Genomic DNA, 21,904 nt, shown 5'->3' with positions numbered 1-21,904 from the left:
GCTGCTGATGGTTTCTGCAAGCGTGTGACATTTGGAATTCTGGGAACTCTCCGGAGGGTAGATAAATGCTAGGACTGCCCCCCCCCCCAGAATGAGCTGTTGGCTGGTTGCTGTTGGTCACGGTTTGTTAAGTACTTGTGAGCAGCGAGGAGGAAACAATGAGAAGAAATTAGATGTCCTGACCCGGAAGATCAAACTTGCCCCAAAGAACTTGAGGGCCCAAATCAGCAGGAAGCATCGATAAATGATAACCGCCTTTCCCCCGTCGGTTTTGTCCTCTCTTATCTAGTGTTAGGGGGCTTAAGGGGTGGAGAAGGAAGAACCCACAAAACAGCTACAAATGTCACCTGGTGGGAGAAAGAGACAGAGTCAGCAGACTTCCTGCAGGACAAGCTGGTCCCCATGCTCCCATCTCCTCAAAAAGGTCACACCGAGCACCACCCCCTCCAGCCTGTGAGCCATGCTCTCCCAGCGGACCCCAGAGCAGGAAACCCATGTCCCTTTCTCCAGAGCCTTGGGAATGGTCCTCAAGTACTTCCTGCCCGGTCAGAGTCCCTGCTTATCTCTGACCAAGGACTGAGTCCTAGTGAGTCAGCACCCATGGGTCCTGGTCCGGAGGCAGGTAGAGAAGCTTGGGCAGGAAGCGCCACTGGGCAGGATGTCTGAGCAGGTCAGAGAGGAGGCGTGGCTGGGGACAGGGCAAGGTGGATGGAAAGAGGTGCCATTCGGAAGGACGGAGGGTGGATTGTGATTTCAGGGGCTGGGCAGTTTCGGGTGATGACAGCACCAGGGTGTGGCTATGCCACAGGGTGGCGGAGGTGTGTGAGCCACGTGCCAGAACTTCAATAAGAAGGGAGAGGCCTGAGGATGCCAGGGCCAACCAACTGTCACGGCTCAGTAGCATCTGACTCAAGAAACCAATTCAGTGGCCCCGGGTCATTAAAGCCAGTTCAGGGCTAGGGGCTGACTCACCGGGTAAGAGGGCTTGCTGCTCAAGCATGAGGACCTGAGTTTAGATCCTAGCGCCTACCTAGAAGCTGGGTGTGGCTGCTTGCTCCTGTAACCCCAGCAGAGGGAAGCATTAATGTTGGTTTTAATGTCAAATTAGAATGAACTGTGTAGGGAGCCCCGTCTGACGAAGTGACCAGATTGCCTTGATTGATCTAGACCCACCCCTCCTGTGGGCAGCACCTTCCCGCGCACTGTCCGTCCAGGTGGCGGAGATGCAGCCTAAGGAAGAGCGCCTTGCCCTTGAGCATTTGGCTTTCCTCTTGCCACAGAGCTAATTTGCCTGCGACTGACGACAAACCGGCTTATCCCCGTCATTGCCCAGGGACCAGCCGCTCTCCAAGATCCTTGCTGGCATCTGTGCCAGGCTGGGACAAGGGAGCCACCACCCAGTAGACCAAGCAACTCCCAGGTTCCCAACTCTCAGGTGTGCCCCTGCCGGTCATTGTAACTGGCTTAAAGCTGACTTTAAAAGTGCACTGCACGCACGCGCACACACACGCATACATATTCACATACACTTCCACTCCCACATAATACACACATACACCCATGTAGGTATGTGTGTATATAACACAAGACACACATATACACTTACACTCCAGACACGCACACACTAGCCCAGACTTATGCTCACGCATACACTTGCATTCAGTACACACACACTCACAGGCATGCACACACCCTTGGTTCCCCTAGGAAACCCTGACTAACACAGAGAGGCAGAGACAGGATCCCGAGTCTGTGGGCCAGTCTAGCCAATCGGTGACTGAGTTTGGAGAGAGAACCCGGGTGAGAGCAGAAGGGTAAGCCACCGATGCTGACCCGATGCTGACCCGCGGCCCCGCGCCCTCCTCACAGGTCCATGTGGAGACTCCTTTCCCTCCGTATGCACACCAGGCTGTATTCGCCCATTCATCCCGACAGACAAGGACCCCTGACCCCCGTTTGCTGACCATGCATGTGCTGATGCCTTTCACAGCCTCAAGGCTGCCTCTGGCTCAGAGGGCTTAGTTAGGATGTCATATCCCCTCTCTGGGGGGGAAAAAAACCCGGGGACTCCATTTCCAGAGATATCAAAAGCCAGTGACTGACCCAGTTCTAGGAATGTGGATTTTTTTTTTTTAAAGAACCCTGTGTGCTTTTTTCTCACCTAGCGGGTTCAGGACCCATCCTGCCCAAGGTCCCCTCAACCGTCTGCGACCTTAGGGGTTAAGAATCCCACAAAGTGCCTGGGTCACTTCTTGGACCCGTGACTAACCATGTCTTCGTGTCTTCACTCCCAAAGGATGAATTTCTGGAAAGAAAGGATGGAGAGAGGGGAGGAGGGGGAGGAAGGAGGAGGGAAAAGAAGGGCTCAGGGAGGAGGAGGAGGAGGAGGGTGCAGGGAGAGGAGGAGGATAGACGTGGACCGTGGAGGAGGAGATGAAGTCCCGCACTACCTCTTGAGCAGTGGCTGCCCCTCCCCCGTGAGTAGCCTCTGCCGCCCCCTGGTGGTGAGGCTGAACCGGTGCACCCTCACTGCGCCATCCCCATACCCAGTCATGGTAGAAGCCACCTACCTGATGGTGAAGCCTGCAGTCCCCATCCCGCAAACCTGTTAGGTTCAGTGATTCACATCCTGTGGGTCGCGACCCCTTTGGGTTGAAGACCCTTTCCCAAGGGTCAGCCAAGAGCATCGGAGACCACAGATATTTATATTACAATCCACAACAGTAGCGACATTGCGAAATTAATTGTTTTGGGGTTTGGGGGTTGCTGTTTTTTGAGACAGGGTTTCTCTGTGTAGCCCTGGATGTCCTGGACCTCATTTTTGGAACTCAGAGATCTGCCTGCCTCTGCTTCCCAAGTGCTGGGCTTAAAGGTGTGCACCGCCACCTCGAAAATAATTTTATGGTTCGGGGGTCCCCGTGACATGAACTGTTGGGAACCACTGCTTTAGGCTCAGTGGTCTCCTGGGTCCCAGATGCTGGAGGTTAGCCCCGCTGGACTCCGCAGGAGACCTAGCCTGGCTGTTTCTACCTCTTTTTACGGGAACGGGGAGAGATTGAGACGATCCCATTCTGTATCCCAGGTTGACCTAAACTCACAGTAGTCCTCCTGCCTCAGCTGCCGGGATTATACATGTGGGCCTCTGCCCTCTTTAACAGGAGTGTTGGAATGTGTGCTAGCCTGTGTCTGGGATCTTACAGAGACCCCACTGTTAGGAGTTAAGGGTGAGAGCTTGGGCCCTGAGAGCCTTAAACCAGGCTACGGCACTTGCTCTCAAATCCTGTAGCCCAGTGAGTTTGAAGCCAGCCAGAGTTACATGGTGAGACTGTGTCAATAAATAAATAAATAAATAAATAAATAAATAAATAAATAAATAAATAGACAGTAGTAATGGGAAGCAGAAAGGAAGATTTATTTGGCAAGGAAGAAACAAAGGGGCCCTCTCAAGTCCATCTTTGGGGTTTAGGTTTAATGGCGGCCATAAGGTGCGCATAGCTGCGTAGCTAAGCAGTCCAGGCCAGAGTAGGGCCTCACCCATCATTGACCCAGCGCTGTCTGGGTTCCAGTCTCTCCTACAAGGTGGTCTGGCTGTGGTCAGGACCCTGTGAAAATGTTTTCCTGGGATAAATTCCCCTCTAACTGGTACACAGGCTTTAGGCGGTTCCTTCTCCCAGCATTTCAATCCTGGGGAAAATTCCAATTCCTTGGGGACCATTGTTTCTATAGTCTGATGGTCAAAGGGAGTTCCTTTGGAGGGACATTATGTTATCAGTCCTCTCCACCACCGAGGTGAAGAAGCTGTGCCCTTCCCAGGAATGAGTAACTGGAGGCTCAGAGAAGTTAAGTGACTGACACAAAGTCACACAGCAAAGGGTAGGTAACATAGTCAAATTTGCAGCTGCTGTTCAGGATTAAGTCTCCATTAGGGTGGGGCTATCCCAGGGGGCATTGTCCAGGGCAGACACACAATGCCAGTTGGCCAGTCAGAGTAACGTGGCATCCCTCGAAGACTATGGTCCATGACGGGTGAGCCATCAGCTGCCCGTTGAGGGTCTCCCTGTGGTATAGGTTAGTTGGCCATGCTCTTCTGTCTCCCACTGCCATCAGGACAGTCCTCCTGGCCTTCCCTGGGCTCTTTGGTCTTAACTCAGGACCTCTGAGGTTCAATGGGAACAATGTCTCAGGAACAGCATCGCCCAAGTCCACCAACTCCTCAGGGGAACAATGTGACTCTGGTGGTTCTCAGAGGACGGAAACAGGACAGGTGATGAGAGACCAGGAGCTAAACAGACTCCCTGGTCCTTGCCTGGTCTGTGGAGGGGGGGGGGGGGGCTGGTGAGGCAGTAAAGGTGTTGAATTTCCAAGATGGCCAGCAGGCATCTTTCTTCCCCTCCTAACCTGGGCTGCCTGCTGATAGCCTGACTCAAGTTCAAGGCCTGCTTAGGACATGAATGACTACAATGACTCTGGGCCAACCAGCTGTCCTGGCTTTCCCCAAAGTGACCAACACTGAATTAGGGGAGGAAAACACTTAAGAGGCATTGAGACCCCAGCCCTCGCATAAAGGCTGGATTTGTGGGCTGTCTGAGTCTCCCCTGCTTTGCAGAGTCTTTTTCTCTGTGTGTGTGCTGAGAGAGAGAGAGAGAGAGAGCGCTTGCGAGAGAGAGAGAGAGAGAGAGAGAGAGAGAGAGAGAGAGAGCATTGTATATACATACATGGGCGTGGGCGAGTGTCTATGCGTCTTTCCTCCACTCAATAGCCCCCTTTCTCCATCTGCCATGCGTAAGGTCTCTGTAGCTACTTGTTATACCTTAGATCTTGCCCACATTTTTTTTTAAAGATTTATTTATAATATATAAGTACACTGTAGCTGTCTTCAGACACACCAGAAGAGGGCATCAGATCCCATTACAGATGGTTGTGAGCCACCATGTGGTTGCTGGGATTTGAACTCAGGACCTCTGGAAGAGCAGTCAGTGCTCTTAACTGCTGAGCCATCTCTCCAGCCCTCTCACCCACCTTTTAATTCTCTAACAGAGCCAGGCAATGGACGCAGAGGCAGGCAGATCTATGTGAGTCTGAAGCCAGCCTGGTCTACAGGACTAGTTCCAGGCCAGTTAAGGATACACAGAGAGACCCTGTCCCAAAATCATCTCTTTAACTGGTAGAGAAAAAAAAGTGAACCCGGGGCTGGGGATTTAGCTCAGTGGTAGAGCGCTTGCCTAGGAAGCGCAAGGCCCTGGGTTCGGTCCCCAGCTCCAAAAAAAAGAACCAAAAAAAAAAAAAAAAAAAAAAAAAAGTGAACCCAACTAAGACACCAAGACCATATCATTTGGGGCTCGTCTTGGATTTCTTCTGAAGCCTGACTCAGTTATAACCAGCCCAGCCTGGTTCACACTTAGCAGTGACCCAAAGGGCTCTTTGGCATGGATGTTCCCTGATTCTTTTGTTGGGAAGACAGGGATGGGGTGTTAAAACAGTCTCTTGGTTGGGGATTTAGCTCAGTGGTAGAGCGCTTGCCTAGCAAGCCCAAGACCCTGGGTTCGGTCCCCAGCTCCGAAAAAAAAAAAAAGAAAAGAAAAGAAAAAAAAGAAAAACAGTCTCGTGTATAACTTTGGCTGTCCTGGAACTCACTATGTTGACCAGGCTGGCCTGCCTCTGCCTCCTGAGTGCTGTGATTAAAGGCGTGCACCACAGGTTAAAACTTTTCAAGTAAAAGGCAAAAGCCAACAAAATCTTGTAAATTCCCCGGCCCGGTTCAGATGGCGGACCCATGGTCCACACCGAACAAAGACAAGGCCTGAGGTCACAGCGGGTATGGGATGAGCCCCTGACTTTGCCTGGTGCCATGTGAAGATACAAACTTGACTTGATATTTCAGTGTCAAGGTCCCAGGTAGCCCAGGCTAGCCTCAAACTCTATGTAGCCAAGGATCTCCCTAACCTGCCCTCCCCATCCTTCCACTAAGTCCTGGAATCACAGATGCACAAAACAGAGCCCATTTGTGTCAGAGGTACAAATGGAAACCCTGAAAATTGTGGACTTGGTTCTCTGTGGCCAGGCCAGAGGAAGAGAAAGCCAGGGGCTCCAGCATTCAACTTACTTCTAAGTCCCAATTAGGGCTGAGATGGTTCGAGTGGGAAACGTTCCCCAGAGGTTCGGCTCTTTGAACACTTTGTCGTCAGCTGGTGGAAATGTTTGGGGAGGAGGCACAGCCTAGCTGGAGGGAAAGCGTCACAGGAGGGGCTTCAGGGCTCTCTCAACTTTCTGGAGGCTCCTGGGGTCTGTATCACTCCTCACAGCCCTCACTTCCTGGGGCTAGGGCACAGATCCCTCTCTTTGCTCTGCCTCTCCGTGATCCCTAGAGCTGGCTGCGGAGGCAGCTCTGGGCCACAGTGGGGCTGGACCCGGCCCCTTCCTGCCTTCTAGGGGAAGACAGACAATAACCTAAGCCCTCTGAGCAGCAGGTCGCTTAGGCAACCCCGCTATTGGCAATCGCTGCAAAGACGCCTCTGTAGGGAGCACTGCTTTAGATGCTCCAGGCTCTCTCAGGGGTTTTTGTTTGTTTGCACCGATCAGAGGAGTGCTCCCTGACGCTGCTCCTTGTGGGGCGGGAGGGAGGGGGTGCGTCTGAGAGCCCACCAAGAGGAAGTAACCCTTCCAGTGAGCAAACGAATTTCCTAGACGGAGAAGCTGCAGCAAGGAGGAGAGTTGTCGGTGGTCACCAGGATGTGTGTTGCAGAACGCACGTGCACGTGCAGTTTCCGTGGTCCCTCTGGGCTTCCTCGTCTCTTCGCCGCTAGGGGGAGCCAGGGAGCCAAAGGTTAAGTGCTATTCCCGGTCTGGTCGTCCGTCGTCGGTCACCCCCACACTCACCCCCCACCCCGTTTCCTGATCCGTGGCAGAAGGTTATGGGATCTGCCAGACAGAGGGTACCGGGAACATAGCAGGCACTTCCCAGAGTATCAGTCAGTTGCTAGAATTCTCCTGTTAGGTGCACTTAGCCTCAGAGGGGGAAGGGCACGCGTCTGCTGGTTTTTTAAACCAGGGACTAAATTAACAAGAAAGTACCTGGAGGAGGCCTATAGCTCCGCAGCTTGAAGCACTCGCTTCTCCTGCAGAAGGCTGGGTTCGGTTCCCAGCAAGCATTTGGTAGCTCACGACCATCTCTAATCTCTCTAGTTCCAGGTTCTCGGATGACCTCTTTCACCTCTGAGGGTAAAACATCGACACAGAAAAAAATATTGTTTTCTAAAACGAGATTGTTAAAAAAAAAATTAAAAAAAAAAAAAACCTGGCCCGTAGTAGGTGTCTTTTCTGGATTCACCCAGAGCAAGCTACATAACTTTAGGCAAGTAACCTAAGTTATGAGTCACGGGAACGTGCGGCTAGGATGAACTTGCGGGGGAACCAGGCCATCTTTATCTTCTGAAAGTTGACTTTCAAAAGCAGCTAAATCTACGTGGAATTGAGTCTGGTGACTAAGACCAGGCAGGGATCTGGTTGAGAAATGTCCCTTTGAGTTCAAAACAAGATGTAATTATAGAGCCCACGCCTGTTTGTCCTACAGTCCAGGAGGCAGATCAAAGCCCCTGAAGCTTATCTGTGTCCCAGACCTGACTCCTCCCGCGCTGGACGCTCAGAATCCTAAAGTCACCTCTGACCCACCTGAGTTCCCTTCCCACGCCTCAAGCCATCCACCCTCAGAGGTCTGCTTTTCTCAGAGTCCCCCCTGGGGCCGCCCCTCCCCGAACCCAGGGAATTAAAACATTGCTGTCAAGGGGAGGGAATTCGAATACATTCTGCTCCAGATGACACAAAAAATTATTTATTTTTATTTTTTTTTTATTTTTATTTTTTGGTTCTTTTTTTCGGAGCTGGGGACCGAACCCAGGGCCTTGCGCTTCCTAGGCAAGCGCTCTACCACTGAGCTAAATCCCCAGCCCCGGGTGTTTTTTTTTTAAGGTTTATTTTTATTGAGATTTTTGGGGGGCTGGAGAGATGGCTCAGTGGTTAAGAGCACTGGCTACTCTTCCAGAGGTCCTGAGTTCAACTCCCAGCAACCACATGGTGGCTCACAACCATCTGTAATGGGATCTGATGCCCTCTTGTGGTGTGTCTGAAGACAGCTACAGTGAATTCACATACGTAAAGTCAATAAATCTTTAAAATGTGGCCCGGAGAAATGGCTCAGTGGTTAGGACAGAAACCCCTCCCACAGGGAACCCAAGTTCTGTTCCCAGCACCCACACTAGGCAGCCCTCATACGTCTGCCACTCCAGCTCTGTGGAATCCCCAGCCTTTAAGATCTGCGTTCATGTAGACACCCCATACACAGATACACACATATTACATAATTCAAAATAGTAGTCTGGTTGGGGATTTAGCTCAGTGGTAGAGCGCTTGCCTAGGAAGCGCAAGGCCCTGGGTTCAGTCCCCAGCTCCGAAAAAAAAAGAACCAATAAAAAAAAAAAAATAGTAGTCTGACAGGTGCTGGCTCACACGTTAAATTCCAGCCCTCAGGAGGCAGAGGCAGGTGGATCTCTGTGAGCTCAAGGCCTACAGCCTGGTCTACACAATGAGTTCCAGACTGGCCAGTAAGACCAGAGTATCAATCAATCAATCAATCAATCAATCAATAAATAAATAAATAAATTCACAATGGCACACACCTGTGGTCCCTGTACTTGGAAGACAGAGGCAGGAGGACCAGGAGTTCAGCTCCACAGTGAAATTGAGGCCATCCTGTGCTACATGATATCCTGTCTTAAAAAAGAAACTAAAATAATAATGAAAATGGAGACACAAGAGAAAGGTCTGGATTTGGGCCCAGTTCAGCAGCTTCTCTCTCTGGCTGACACCAAATACAGCAAGTTAATCTGTGTCCTCCCGACTCAGTTTCTCCACCTGTAAAGTGGTGATTGTCTCTGGCCCTGCTGTGAGCCCCAGGTGAAATTAAAAAAAAAAAAAATGTTCTGTGAAGTCAAACCCTGGTCAAGATGTGTGACATGTGCAGTGGGGAGGGGCGGTGGCCCTGAAGAAGGGCACACAAGGGGAGTGTCTGCCTTATGCAGCTCCTTCAGGATACTGACACCATGTGATACCTATCTTACACGTGAGCTTGAGTGACAGGCTTAGGGCTGCCTCCCAGGGACCCATGCCTTCTAGCACACTAGGTTATTGGTGACCCCTGGCCTGTATCTTACTGACTCCTTTCCTGATCTTGAAGCTCTGGGGACCCCTTAACCCAACTGCTCATGATACATCTCTCACACCAATATTCTAAAGGCCCCCAAACCTTTAAAAGTGTTTCTCAAGCCAAGCCGGCAAGGCCAACCTGTAATCCTACATTTGGGAGGCAGAGGCAGGCAGATCTCTGGGAATTAACTCAAGGCTAGCCTGGTCATCTGTATATTGTGTTCTAGAGGAGCCTGGGCTACATAGTGAAACTTTGTATCTCTGTCTGGGAATTAATTAGAGGCTAGCCTGGTCATTTATATAGCAAGTTCTAGATGAGCCAGGGCTACATAGTGGTGGAACTGGTGGGGCCCAGGCCAGCCTACACAGGAAGGCCCTGGCTACAGAGCGAGACCCTGCCTGGGGAGAGAGAGAAGGGAAGATAGTCTGGAGGGCCAGTCTGGCCTTTTACTCTCCAGCATCACTGATGTCTTACAGAGGGATGTTGCCCAAGTTGGGTGGAAGGTGGTGTCCTTTTCTTCCTGGCTGCTATACTGAGGACAGCTGGGGTCTTCCCTTCAAGGGTTGAATTCATGGGGCTGGAACATCTTGTCCTCAGAGGTGCGTCCTGGTGGCCTCTTGGCCCGGAAGGTGGGGAGAAGCTGAGCTGAGATTAGCTAGGGAGGGAGGCTGGGAGCTGCAAGTCACCAGAGAGAGGTGGCTGTGACCGGCACACAGGAACGCCATGCCACTGCAAGAGGAGACCCTTCGGGAAGTGTGGGCCTCAGACAGGTGGGAGCCCCCCACATCGCCCCACCTGAACCCCAAGTCCTAGTTTCTGGGCCGCAGTGGGGAGGGGGAGAATAGATCACAAGAGTGGGACAGTGGGTTCCTTTGTACCCTCAGTGGCCACGAAGAGGACTGGCTGAGCCCGGAGCCTCCACCGCGCCCCAAACAGGTGTGTCACCCGGTTTGGGGATTGGAAAGGAGGTGCAAAGATGTTCTGGTGTGCACAGGAAGGGGGACTGCCCGGGACAGGTCCTCTCCCCAACACCTGCAGCTCTTGAAGAGTTTAGAAGAAAAGGGGGGGGTAGGATATGGGGCGCCCAGAAGGACTTGGGGGGCTTTGAGTCTTGGAAGTGACCACCATGCATGGATAGGACATCCACCGGGAGCAGGGGTTGCAACACCCCTTGGGATAATCCGAGGCTATTTCTGGTGGCTCCAAGGGATTAGAGGGGGATGGGAGCCTTAGAATCCCCCTTCTCTCCCCATGACCCCTAATCTGCAGCGACCTGCCCAGGGACAGAAGTTGAGGAAAAAGAAACCCGAGACCCCCGAGTCCCCTGAATCCAAACCCCCTCGTAGAGCTGGGGGTAAGTCCTGGGGCGCCGGGGTTGAGGGCAGGAAAGTGTGGGCGCGGGAGGCTGAAGTGGGGACCTCCAGGCCAGGACCCTGCTGAGCCCGAGGTCCGTCCCCAGCTGGGCGCAGGAAGCACGGGGAGCCGCCTGCAGACCCCGCAGAGCCGCGCACGGAGCAGACAGTCTACGCCAAGTTCCTTCGGGATCCTGAGGCCAAGAAGCGGGACCCCCGGGAGACCTTCCTGGTTGCTCGCGCCCCAGATGTGGGAGGGGGTAAGTGACTGGGACAGACGTGGCCCGGAGAAGCAGGTATCACCCCCAGCACCCAGCTCAGGGCGGGGGGCGGGTTCCCCCTGCCCTTTCCCTGATACAAATATAGGGAAACTGAGGCAGCAGGAGTTCAACCTTGAGCTACTACAGCTAGTAGCCATAAGTACCCCAGATTGGTCAGAAGCAGCCTCGGGAGGACAGGTGGGGACGGATCAGGAGGGAGGGTGACAGAGAGCCTGAGCAGGGTATTTCCCTGCACAGCCCACTTCAAGAAGGTGCGGAGAACCCCGTAGCACCCTGCAGGGACTAAACCTCTGGAGGTTGTTTTATCGGAGAATTTCTCTCCACAGAGGAAGATTCGGAGGAGGATTCAGATGACGACGACGACGACGATGACGATGATGAAGAAAAGGAGAAGAAAGAGGGGAAAAAAGAGAAAAGCTCTCTGCCCCCCAAGAAAGCACCCAAGGAGAGAGAGAGGAAAACCAAGGCTCTGGGCCCAAAAGGTAGGTGCGAGGAGTACCCAGGAACCCATGAGCAGGTGGAGAGAAGAGTTCTCTGGAGGGGCGGGTGAGACCCCCAAGGCTCCCCATCATCTTAGACCTTGTAAAGAAGCTATACCTTGCCCCACTCCACACACTGGCAGTTCCTAAGGAGATCAGTTCTCAGGGCTGCAGAAAACTACTGAGGAGGACTCTTGTTTTCTTTGTGGGGTTTTTGCTTCATGTGGATTAGCGTTATGCTTTTCATAAAGTAGATAAAAGTAAAAAAGAAGTCTGTGGCTAAAGACACTGATGGCGCCAGGCCTGGGCTGCTGCCCAAGACAGTCGGGTCAGAAATGTGTGGGACGCTGGAACCGGGTCTCTGTTGAGGAGCAGAGGCTAAAGGGCTAGCTTGGGAGTGTCCCTGCAGGAGAGGCTGACAGAAGCCTCCAGGGAAGGCCTAGTATTGTTCACCCATTCATTCTGTCCCTGCCTCTTAAGCTGGTTCCTGGAGAGATCATTTTTCAGACTTAGGAAAAAAGTTAACACAAGACCAACAAATCCTGTCTGGCTTTGGCACCCTAGGGGGTTAGAAGGTGACTCTCAGCCTCAAAAGGTTCCTTCCTTCTCTGACCCCCATCCACGCCCCCCAAATCTCCTGTTCCCAGGGGACGTAGGAAGCCCTGATGCCCCTCAGAAACCGCTCAAAACCAAGAAGAAGGAGGTGGGGGAGGGAACCAAGCTGAGAAAGGTGAAGAAAAAAGGTAAGACTGGACACGGGACGGAGGTTGGGGGGCAGGGCAGGGGGCACTGGGCTTGGTACGGTGGTGACTCCTTGTATGCTGTCTGCAGGGGCTGGGGAGACTGACAAGAACCCCTCTGAGAGCCCAGCAACCGTGAGGAAGAAGATTCCAGCCTCCATGTTCCTGGTTGGGGAAGGTGGCACAGCTGAGAAGGGTGTGAAGAAGAAAGGTGGGTGACTGAAGGATTCTGGGACCCTGGATGTTGTGTGTGCAGTGCCCCAGGACGGGTGTGGGTGAGAGATAGAGCACGTGGCAGGCTTCTTGATACCCCTGACCACCAGGCTCTGACCAGAGAGGATTAAAGGAAACCATGGGTATTGGAAAACCTGGCCTGATGGGGTGAAGGGTCTACAGCCTTTCCCCCTCCCCCCTCCATGCTCAGGGCCCCCCAAAGGCTCGGAGGAAGAGAAGAAGGAAGAGGAGGAGGAGGAAGAGGAGGATGCATCCCCAGTGATGAGGAACAGCAACCAGAAGGGCAGAGCGAAAGGGAAAGGCAAAAAGGTTGTGACCCAAGGGGCGAGGGGGACTTCGGGGTGAGGACTTGGCTCCCCATCTATGACAGGGCACAAAGCCCAGGAAGAGCAGGTTCATGGGAGTGGAAGAAACAGGGAACCCTCGGGCTTTCTCCCCAAGCCTCCTCTCTGCAATACATCACCTAGCTCCCAGTCAGAGGACACGTGTACTAGGGAGGCTGAGGGAGCAGCAGCAAGGCACTGGGGTTTTTTGTTTCTGGAGATGGGGGGAGGGCACAGATAAGGTCTTGCTCTGTAGCCCAGGCTACCCTGGAACTCCCAGTACTAGGACTACAGATGTGAGTACTAAGACTACAGGGTTACAGGTGTGAGTACTAGGGTTACAGGTGTGAGTACTAGGGTTACAGGTGTGAGTACTAGGGTTACAGGCTTCCTCGAGGCACATCTTACACACCTTTGGGAACATTGAGGGGCTAAATACTTCTCTGAGGTCATGCTCAGGACTGGAGCCTCCTAGCCATGAAACAGCCCTGGTTCCATGTGCACAGAAACCTAGTGCATAGGAAACGCAGACAGCAGGATCAGGTGTTCAGAGCTAACCATAGCCACGCCCTGAGATTGAGGCAAGCCTGGCCTACATGAGACCCTGCCTCAAAAATAAAATAGATCCAAAAAAAAAAAAAAAAAGAAAAAGAAAAAGAAAGAAAAGAAAAAGGAAGCAGGTTGGGCAGTGGTGGTGCATGCCCTTTAATCCCAGCACTCCAAATGCAGAGCCAGTGGATCTCTGTGAGTTCTGGGATAGCTGTAGTTACACAGAGAAACCCTGCCTTAAAACCAACCAAACAAACAAACAAGACAAATAAACAAATACATAAATAAATGCGGGGGCTGGAGATAGCCCAGCTGTTAAGAGCACTGGGTGCGCTTACAAAGTAACCTGATTTGATTCCCAGCGCCACACTCCTGGTCCTTCACAACCCTTGAAACTCCTGTTCCAGGGGCCCTGACATCCTCTGCTGAACTCTGAAGGCACCAGGCACTCACGAGATACACAGTCATGCACACAGGCAGAACGGTCATACAAAATATAGATAGATAGATAGATAGATAGATAGATAGATAGATAGATAGATAGATAGATAGATAGATAGATGTTTAAATAAAATAGTTAATCTCTGGCTGTCAAAGGCTCCAGAATGTTCCCCAAAGTACAGAGTCCATTCTGGTTGGACGTCTTCCATTGTCGAGACATGCTGCTAAGTACTTTGAAGGGCAACGTACACAGGCCTGAGTACACAGTCAACCCGGAGACCCGGCTGAGAGTTTTGTCTACAGCTCCTCTAAGAAGAGAAACAACACAAGAGCCAGCCCCGGTCCGAGCTTGTGGGGTTAATAGTTTGTGGAGCAATGTCAGGTCTTCAGGGATGAGTTGACAGACAGTAACCCTAATCCCTGTGGCCAGGGGCCACAGTATTTTTTTATCTGTGGTGGAAGCAGCCCTTCGAGCTGCAGCAGGCTTTTGAAATTCACAGGTGTAGAAATGTTTGAGTAAGTTTTCCCAGCTCACATTCCACACATAGTCTGGTGTTTCCCAAGTTTCTCCTGGAGCAGGCTGGAGACCAGTCAAGATGGTCATTTACCCCTTGGCAGTGGGCCCCAGGCTGTCCCTTACCTTGCACACAGTGTAGGACCGCCCTCAGCGAAGGGCTGTTACCGCAGATAACTCCAGAGCCTCCGGTGCTGAAACCCCCAGCCTGATAGGTCAGTCTCTCTGTCCCCTGAGGGACTTGAGTCCCAGTTCCCCTCCTGTGACAAACAGAGCAAGGGGTGAAAGGGCACCAGGGCTCACCCTGCCTCCTCCTGTAACCTGCGTTACTAGGGAAATTCTCCAAAAGCAAAGTGAACTGACAGGGTCATGAGTCAGCTATGTCTTGCCGAGTAACAAACAGCCCCCAAGCTTCTGTGTCTTCAGAGGGCTAGCTTTCTCCTACTTAGTTTCTGAGGATCATAAATCTAGGGACAGCTTCGCAGAACCGTGTGGGCTCAGGGTGTCATCACACACAGCTGTAGTCCCTCGAGAGACTGTCAAGGAATAGACAGTTTCTACAATGGTTAGAGACCTCTCTTTCTCTCTATATAGACTGATCTTGTACGCATGGCCCCAGTTTCTATACAATAGGGACAGCTAACACCCCCGCCCCCCAATGTGTTAAGGAGAATGAAGAGAGTTATTATTTAGAGAGCTAGGCATGGTGGTACAGACTTCTACTCCAAGCACTGGGAAGCTAAAGAGGATTTCAGTGAGGCCAGCCTGGGCTACAGACTTTTGAGGCTCTATAGTGAAACCGTATCTCAAATAAACTAAATAGGGACTGGAGAGGTGACCCAGTGGTTAGAGCACTGACTGCTCTTCCAGAGGTCCTGAGTTCAATTCCCAGCAACCACATGGTGGCTCACAGCCATCTGTAATGGGATCTGATGCCCTCTTCTGGTGTGCCCGAAGACAGCGACACTGTACTCACATACGTAAAATAAATGAATAAATCATTAAAAAAAAAAGAGTTTGAGGGCTAGCCTGGGCTACATGAGACTATTTTTAAGAATGAAAATGAAAACAAGGACGTTACATCACAGAATTCCAGAGCCTTCTATTGTGGGCCTGGGCTGCTGCGGCTGTAGCAGAATGAGGTGCCTCGGCTCCCAGGCCTAGATGTTAGACCTAGCTCTTTTCTCCCTCCAGAAAGTGGTAAGTGGTGGCCTGTCCTGCCCGGGTGCAGAGGGGGGACCTATGGAGCCGGGTGCCCTGACTGATGCACCGTCTGTCCACGCAGAAGGAGGAGAGAGCCCCATCTCCCCCCGTGGAAGTGGGTGAACCCCGGGAGTTTGTGCTGCAGCCAGCACCCCAGGGCCGGGCAGTACGCTGCCGGCTGACAAGGGACAAGAAGGGAATGGACCGTGGCATGTACCCATCCTACTTCCTGCACCTGGACACCGAGAAGAAGGTCCTGAGAAAGGGGGCGGGGCATGTGTAGAGCTGGGGGCGGTGTCTAAGGCTAGGGGTGGTGTCTAGGGCTAAGGGGTATCACAGCTTCTCTGGTCCCCCAGTTCCATCTGCCTCACTCTGTCACCTCTCTATCCCCTTCAGGTGTTCCTCTTGGCCGGCAGAAAACGCAAGCGGAGTAAGACGGCCAATTATCTCATCTCCAGCGACCCCACCAACCTGTCCAGGGGCGGGGAGAATTTCATCGGGAAGCTGAGGTGCAGCCGCGCTTCTGTCCCACTATGGCGGCGGAGTGCTGGGGTGCTCCAGAGGCGTCTCCCAGCCTAGGGCATTTCACACTCGGACACACGAAGATCTCTTGGGGACCTCATCTAGATGGCTTCGAGGGGTGGGGTGGGCATGTCAACACCTCCCCCCGCCCCGGGGGATGGGGAGCGTGCAGAACATGACTAAGGCCTTCGTAGAGGAGGACTTCAGCTCCATGCAGGAAAAGCCAGGCCTGTGACCCTTATCGCTGAGAAAGAACTAACACTTCCCAGCTAGAATCTTCTCTAGGGAACTTATACTGCAGGGTGTGGTGGCCAGCGCCTGTAATCTCAGCTGCTGGGAAGTAGAGGGAGAAGTATCAGGAGTTCAAGGTCATCTTTGCATGTGTAAGAAACTTGAGGCCAGGGTTGGGGATTTAGCTCAGTGGTAGAGCGCTTGCCTAGGAAGCGCAAGGCCCTGGGTTCGATCCCCAGCTCCAAAAAAAAAAAAAAAAAAGAAACTTGAGGCCAGCCTGGGCTACATTAGACCTGTCCAAGAGAGAAAAGGAGAGAGAGGGGAGGGAGGGAGGGAGGGAGGGAGAGAGAGAGAGAGAGAGAGAGAGAGAGAGGGAGGGAGGATGCAGCTCAGTTGCTAGAGTATTCTCTAAATCATGTCTGGTCCCAGAACCACATAAATCAGGAACAAATATGTAAAACTAGCACCTGGGAGGAGGTCGAGGAAGGAGGATCCACAGTTCAAGACCATCCTTGGCTCTACAACAAGTTCACAAAAGTTCACACTTAGCGTGAACTCCTAAGACCCTGCCCCACAATCTGAATCCCAGCACCAGCAGGCAGAGGCCTGTAGATCAAGATCAGCCTGGTCTACACTGTGTGACAGTCTCAAGAACGAGCAAAAGATGGGGTTGAGGATTTAGCTCAGTGGTAGAGCGCTTGCCTAGCAAGCACAAGGCCCTGGGTTCGGTCCCCAGCTCCAAAAAAAAAAAAAAAAAGCAAAAGCAATGTACTGGATGAATGAACAGGAGAGGGGGTACTCAGCGTCACCTGGATGACTTCCCATATGACCGTCCAGCTACTCTGGGGACGTTTTTATTTTGCTTCCATATTTAACAAAAGGCACGTAGGAGCTTCCCTGAGACTCCGACATAGTTCTAAACACTTTCCAAATATTGTATTTTCTTATGAACCAAACCAGAGGGAGACTGAAGCTATTCTGATTTACAGGTGGGAAAGCTGAGGGCCAGCAGGATGGCAAAGGGAGTGAGGGGCTTGCCACCAAGCCTGATGACAGGAGTTCAATCCCAGGGACCCACATGAGAGAAGGAGAGAACTGAGTCCTGAAATTTATCCTCTGACCTCTGCTGTGTGCACGAACATACACACCTACACACATGCGCGCGTGCGCACACACACGTCATTCAATAAGTCAACTTAAAGAATAATCAATGCCAAGTAGGACACCTGAGACTTTCCTGTTTCCTAGGACCACACGGACGGAGCCAAAATTTGACTGATTTGCTTTATTCTTTCTTAATCTCATTAGTCTGGGTGTGTCGTGTGCAGGCACAGGCAGGCCGGTATGTTCATGTAGAGGTCAGAGGACAACTTGTTAGGGTCAGCTCTCTATCTACCATTGTGTGGGATCGAACTTGGGTCCTCAGGCTTTTGCTATGGACACGACCACTTTGGCAGCCTAATTTTTTTTTTTTTTTCAGAGACAGGGTCTCATGTAGCCCAGGCTGGTTTGGACATCACTGCAACTGCACGCTAGGGGATGACCTTGGCTTCCTGATCTGCCTCCACCTGGCAAATGCAGCAGTTTCTGCCACATCTGCTTTTCCTGCTGCTGGGGACTGATTGCACTTAGGGCCACCCAAAGAAGGCTTAGCACGGTGCCACTGAGCCCCACAGCCAGACCGTCTCAAAACAGCAATAAATAATCATCATCTTAAAAGCTCTCCCTCCCCATAGGAGAAGCCCGGATCAGAGCACATGACCCGCTTAGTCCCAAGACACACACTGCCCCTTGCTCTTGAACTGGGAGGCTGTGGGAAGGCTCTTGGGGTGGGAGGTGGGAGGGACTCCTTGCCTTAGCCCAGTTCTTTTTCCATTCTCAGGTCTAACCTCCTGGGGAACCGCTTCACGGTCTTTGACAACGGGCAGAACCCACAGCGAGGGGGAGGTGGTGACGTGGAAAGCCTGCGCCAGGAGCTGGCAGCTGTGGTCTATGTGAGAAGCCACTGTCCCCACCATGCCAGGCCCTCTTCAGGTGGGATGTGGCCTGATGTCCCTCTCTTTGTTTCAGGAAACCAACGTTTTAGGCTTCCGAGGACCCCGCCGTATGACTGTCATCATCCCTGGAATGAACTCGGACAATGAGAGGGTCCCTATCCGGCCCCGGAATGTGAGCCTCTACCATCCTACCCCCCCCCCCCCCGTTCTCCAGAGTCTTACCCTCTAGTCACCCACTCAACATCAGGGCCAGGGATCTAGCTTGGCCAAGTGACTTTCCTGAGAACTCTTGACACAGATTCCTCTGGCCACTTGTAGAATGAGCTCAGGTTCCCTGTGATTGAATTCGTGCCAGGCAGGGTGGCACACTCCTGTAATCGCAGAACTTGGGAGGTGGAGGCAGGAGGATCAGTAATTAAGAGCCGTCTCTAGCTATATAGCGGGAGGTTTGCAGGCCAGCCTGAGCTACTTGTAACACTGTCTCAAAGAAATAACTAGTGCTGGAGAGGCTGCTGGGCAGTTAAGCTCTTTCAGAAGGCTTGAGGTTTGTTTGGGGAGGTGGCGAGGTTCACTGTGTAGACCAGGCCAGCCTTGAGCTCACAGAGATCTGCCTGCCTCTGCCTTCCAGCACACTGGGGTAAAAACATGTGCAGCACAGTGTAGCAACACCATCCCCCTTGAAGCCGGAGGAACAGTGGAGGAGGGTAGACTGCAGACAGGGATTGTGACCTATAAGCAAAATCTGGGAGATATTAAGTGTTAGGGAAGGGAGGAAGAACAGAGGGGGACAGCTGAGGCACATGCCTGTCGTGCAGGTTTCCTTCACAGACCTCACGGATGCGAGGGGAGAGGTCTTTAGTGTCTGGGATCTAGGTTTGGGGAAATGGCATTTAGAGAGGACAGCCTGTGCAAGGAGCCTGAGGCAGAAGGTGCCTGATGAGTTGAGGAGTCAGTAGGGGGACCATTATGGCTAAAGGTCACAAGGACCAAGGTGATTCCTAAGGATAGAAGGTGGCCAGGAAGCTGGGCCCTGCAGTTTCTCTGGGCTTCATGGTAGCTTCTTCTGAGCCCATTCAGTAAGAACCAACATCTAAACTGTCAAGGCAGTGAGCAAGAGAGATGGGACGGGCTCACCTGACCCAGTGCTCACCCAGCAGGAGCAAAACCCAGGCTTCATGCTCCAGCACTCGGGAGGTAGAGGTAGGAAGATCAGAAATTTAAGGTCATCCTCTCCTACACGGGGAGTTTGAGGACAGCCCTGAGAACACACACACAAGCACGCACGCACAAGCACGTGTGCACATGCAACCCAGCACTGGGCAGGACGAGATGGGTGAATTTCTAAAAGTATTGATTACCCAGCCTTGCTGAATCAATGAGTTCCAGGTTCAGTGGAAGACTGGAACTCGATGGTTCTAGACTATCAGGGGCACAAAACTCCTGTTGGGTTCCAGCTGCGCCTTTCCACTCTCTTCCAGAATGTCCCCTGGGCATCTGCCAATGCCTTCTGTGGGCTTGGCAGTCCAGTCTGAACAACACCACACACACATGAATCCTGGCCACCTCTAACCACCCTTTCTTTGTTCCCTCTCCTTGGCACCCCAGTCCAGCGATGGACTGTTAGTGCGCTGGCAGAACAAGACCCTGGAGAGCCTGATCGAGCTACACAACAAGCCACCCATCTGGAACGAAGACAGCGGCTCATACACCCTCAACTTCCAGGGCCGGGTCACTCAGGCCTCGGTCAAGAACTTCCAGATTGTGCACGCTGATGACCGTGAGTATCTGAGGGCCACCCAGACCTTTCCCCTACCAACTTCTAATCCGCCCCTCCTCTCTCCCTCCCTCCCTTCCAGGACCCTTAGGTAGGTGCTGGGACACTCCCAATGCTACCTTGATGAAATGAGGGATGTGTTGCTGGAGACTGGAAACCACCCTGAGATCAACCCCTTTGTACGACGGAGGAGGTGGAGGGACCCAAGCCCACACAGGGGAAAAGAGAGAGTTAGAACTTACTGTTATCAAAATAATTGTCGTAAGACAAGGTCTCCCTATATTGACTTGGTTGTTCTGAAACTCTATGAGGACCAGGCTGGCCTCGAACTCACAGAGATCCCCCTCCCTCTGCTCGGCCAGAACAGCGATTAAAGCATGACCACTATACCCTGATAAAACAGAGGGTTGTCTTTTAAGAGCCGGGTTAGGGTTCAGGCAGAAGCATACACCACCTTGGGTGTCTATGTGTGTGGAGTCACGGACAACCTGTAGGAGTTAGCTCTCTTTCCATCAGTTGAGCCCTGAGAATCAAGTTCAGGCCATTAGGCTTAGCGGCAAGCACCATGAAACCGAGGTAGTGCGGGTGCCCACAGAGGTGTCAGATCCCCTGGAACTGGAGTTGCAGGCAGTTGTATGGGTGCTGGGAACCAAACCCAAGGGAAATGAGTGTCCCTCTCAAAAGCTTGGGTCTTACCAGGACTACCACACAAAGGACTCTGGGTCAGAGGGTTTGGTCAGTACTGGTACTGTGTGTCCAGTACCGCCTGTCTCGTGGCCGTGGGACTGCTCTCCAAGCTAGTTCCTGTAGGAGCTTGGTCTGCCACCAGACCAGAGCTGGGGTAGAGGGTTGTTTTGTTTTAAGGCAGCCAGCTTTATCCTCAGAGAGTTTCAGGTCAGGTCATTTGGGAGGGAGGTAGTAGCTCAAGGATTAGGAGGAGTTCAAGGCTAGCCTTGGCTACATGAAACCTGGTCTCAGAAGAGATAGAGAAGGGAGGAAGGGGAAGGCTGATTGGTTGGAATTGGTAACCCTGATCAGAACCGGGGAGGCCTGAGTCAGCACAATTGGTTAAGGGAGGGAACACTTGGGGTTAGAGAAGGGTCTGAACTAGGGTCAAAGGTTAAAGCCTTCAGGACTGGGGGCAGGCCAGAGGAATGAGGCCAAAAGACCACAGAAAAGTATGTGAGGGAAGGATTCTGGTTCCAGCAAGTTTGACAGGGTCGGGTACTGCTAGATTACTGGTTTACTGTAGCCCTAGGCAGCAGCTGATAAGGTAGGGCCCCTGCCCTGAGGACTTGGTGTGACAGACCCTGTACAGGCTGGGCTGGTTGGATGACCCAGAACTGGGAAAGTGGCCAGAGGCTTCATGGGGACTATGACTCCAAATCAAGAAACAAGACCTTTGTTGAGGGGTTGCCTGCCAAGATGGGGTCCAGGGTCACCCCCACGGTCTGTGTTCACAGCCGACTATATAGTGCTACAATTCGGCCGCGTGGCTGAGGACGCCTTCACCCTGGATTACCGGTACCCGCTGTGCGCCCTGCAGGCCTTCGCCATCGCCCTCTCCAGTTTCGACGGGAAGCTGGCCTGCGAGTGACCCCACAGTCTCTCAGCGCTGAGAAAGCATTCGGTTGGCGGCGGCTCGGTCCCTCCCCCATAGCTCCCAGGGAAGGGCTCACCCCTCTGCCTCTCGGCGACCTCCGTGCACCCTCCCAGCCTGGCACCCGGACGGACTGGTGGTGGGGATGGAGATGAACATCTGGTCGCCCAAAAATACTTGCCTCGCCCCCTCCTCCCCAGTCACTTCCTGTCCAGGAGACCGAGTCAGATGTTCGAGGCCCCTCTGGGCCCGCGCTGTGGGGGAGGGAACGACGGTGAAGCGGAGTCAGGGACCCATATCCCCAATAAAGTCACGTCCTGGGCTGAACGCAGCGGTAGTTCCTGGATTCGTGTGTGTAGACTCAGGTGCCTGCGCGGGTGCCGCGCTCCCGTGTCCCCTTCTCCTGTCCTATGGAACCTCGTCCAGAGCGCAGGGTCCGGGCACCCGACTCTCCGGCATTAGGGA

General features: G+C 52.7%; 1 protein-coding gene across 2 annotated transcripts; it reads left to right on the top strand.

Moving 5' to 3' along the window:
- The first annotated feature begins 9,837 nt into the window (after nucleotides 1–9,837).
- Nucleotides 9,838–21,770, top strand: Tulp1 (TUB like protein 1). Of its 2 annotated transcripts, NM_001415067.1 has the most exons (15): nucleotides 9,838–9,969; nucleotides 10,084–10,135; nucleotides 10,469–10,553; nucleotides 10,659–10,811; nucleotides 11,159–11,314; nucleotides 11,959–12,054; nucleotides 12,143–12,262; nucleotides 12,476–12,594; nucleotides 15,307–15,312; nucleotides 15,398–15,568; nucleotides 15,712–15,824; nucleotides 17,951–18,062; nucleotides 18,139–18,237; nucleotides 19,671–19,842; nucleotides 21,303–21,770. In NM_001415067.1, the coding sequence occupies exons 1-15, from the start codon at nucleotides 9,923–9,925 to the stop codon at nucleotides 21,434–21,436; spliced, it is 1,635 nt and encodes a 544-aa protein (NP_001401996.1). In that variant the 5' UTR covers nucleotides 9,838–9,922; the 3' UTR covers nucleotides 21,437–21,770. The 2 variants fall into 2 exon arrangements, with proteins under 2 accessions (NP_001401996.1, NP_001101112.1); NM_001107642.2 differs by lacking the exons at nucleotides 11,159–11,314; nucleotides 15,307–15,312 and having other exon boundaries at nucleotides 12,545–12,594.
- The last annotated feature ends 134 nt before the right edge of the window (nucleotides 21,771–21,904 follow it).

This window comes from Rattus norvegicus, chromosome 20 (assembly GCF_036323735.1).
Source record: "Rattus norvegicus strain BN/NHsdMcwi chromosome 20, GRCr8, whole genome shotgun sequence".
In the NCBI taxonomy this organism is placed as follows: Eukaryota; Metazoa; Chordata; class Mammalia; order Rodentia; family Muridae; genus Rattus; species Rattus norvegicus.
The sequence above is the reverse complement of the archived record's forward strand: the minus strand, read 5'-3'. Positions and strand labels throughout refer to the sequence as shown.